The sequence below is a fragment of the Galeopterus variegatus genome, unplaced genomic scaffold, assembly GCF_000696425.1.
Source record: "Galeopterus variegatus unplaced genomic scaffold, G_variegatus-3.0.2 Scaffold4346, whole genome shotgun sequence".
NCBI classification, from domain to species: domain Eukaryota; kingdom Metazoa; phylum Chordata; class Mammalia; order Dermoptera; family Cynocephalidae; genus Galeopterus; species Galeopterus variegatus.
In genome coordinates, this window is record NW_007730457.1 from 18,846 (window position 1) to 19,570 (window position 725).

The 725-nt window shown below is 33.0% G+C and overlaps 1 protein-coding gene across 1 annotated transcript in view; it reads right to left on the bottom strand.

The window, feature by feature from the left end:
• Window positions 1–725, bottom strand: part of CCNE2 (cyclin E2) — an 11,538-nt gene that overhangs the window by 959 nt on the left and 9,854 nt on the right. Inside the window, exons 9-10 of the mRNA XM_008587352.1 lie at window positions 540–651; window positions 6–26 (exon numbers count right to left, since the gene is read on the bottom strand). Of these exons, the coding sequence (XP_008585574.1) occupies window positions 6–26; window positions 540–651 (133 nt within the window). The remainder of the gene's footprint in view (window positions 1–5; window positions 27–539; window positions 652–725) is intronic.

A 725-nucleotide genomic window follows, 5' to 3' on the forward strand; every position in this document is an offset into this window, starting at 1 on the left:
TTCTGAAATGTTGTCCCATTCCAAACCTAAATAGGAAAAAGTTAGAAAAATGTGAGGGTTGTACATCAGAAACTCTTACATATATGCCTAATGTATTTGCTCTTCCAAATTTTAAGAGAGTTATTTTAAAACTCAAAAAGAAACCAAAACAAATCAAAATCAACAGGTTTAGCAAATCAAAAGAGATTATCATTCTCGAACTGTGTTTATAACATGACTATCTTGAAGGGGAAAAGGACTTCAGAACTTCTTAACTAGATCTTCTACATAAGTTGAAATTGTCAATCCAAAAGAACTCTTAAAGCAGAACTATAATCATGTTAATTCACTTCAAAGGGATGTAAATTCCATTTGGCCTTATTTTTTGCTTGTGGATATACACTGAGGATTGGAAAGTACTTCTAACAGAAAAGATAATCACTGAACTAAATTTTTCTGCTAAAGTTTTAAATACATATTTAGCTGGATGTTAAAGTTCATGGATTATAGTCCCAGTACAAGTTATGAACAGGTAAGAAGACAACAAAATATAGACTTACCTGAGGCTTTCTTCACCACTTCAATGGAGGTAAAATGGCATATGGCAGCAGCAGCCAGTATTCTGTACTGGAACTCTAATGAATCAATGGCTAGAGTACACAGATCTAAAAGCTAACAAAGGAAAAACAAAAGTACAAGTAATTTAGAAGGAGGAGAATGCGTGACTACATGTCCCTACTAAACAT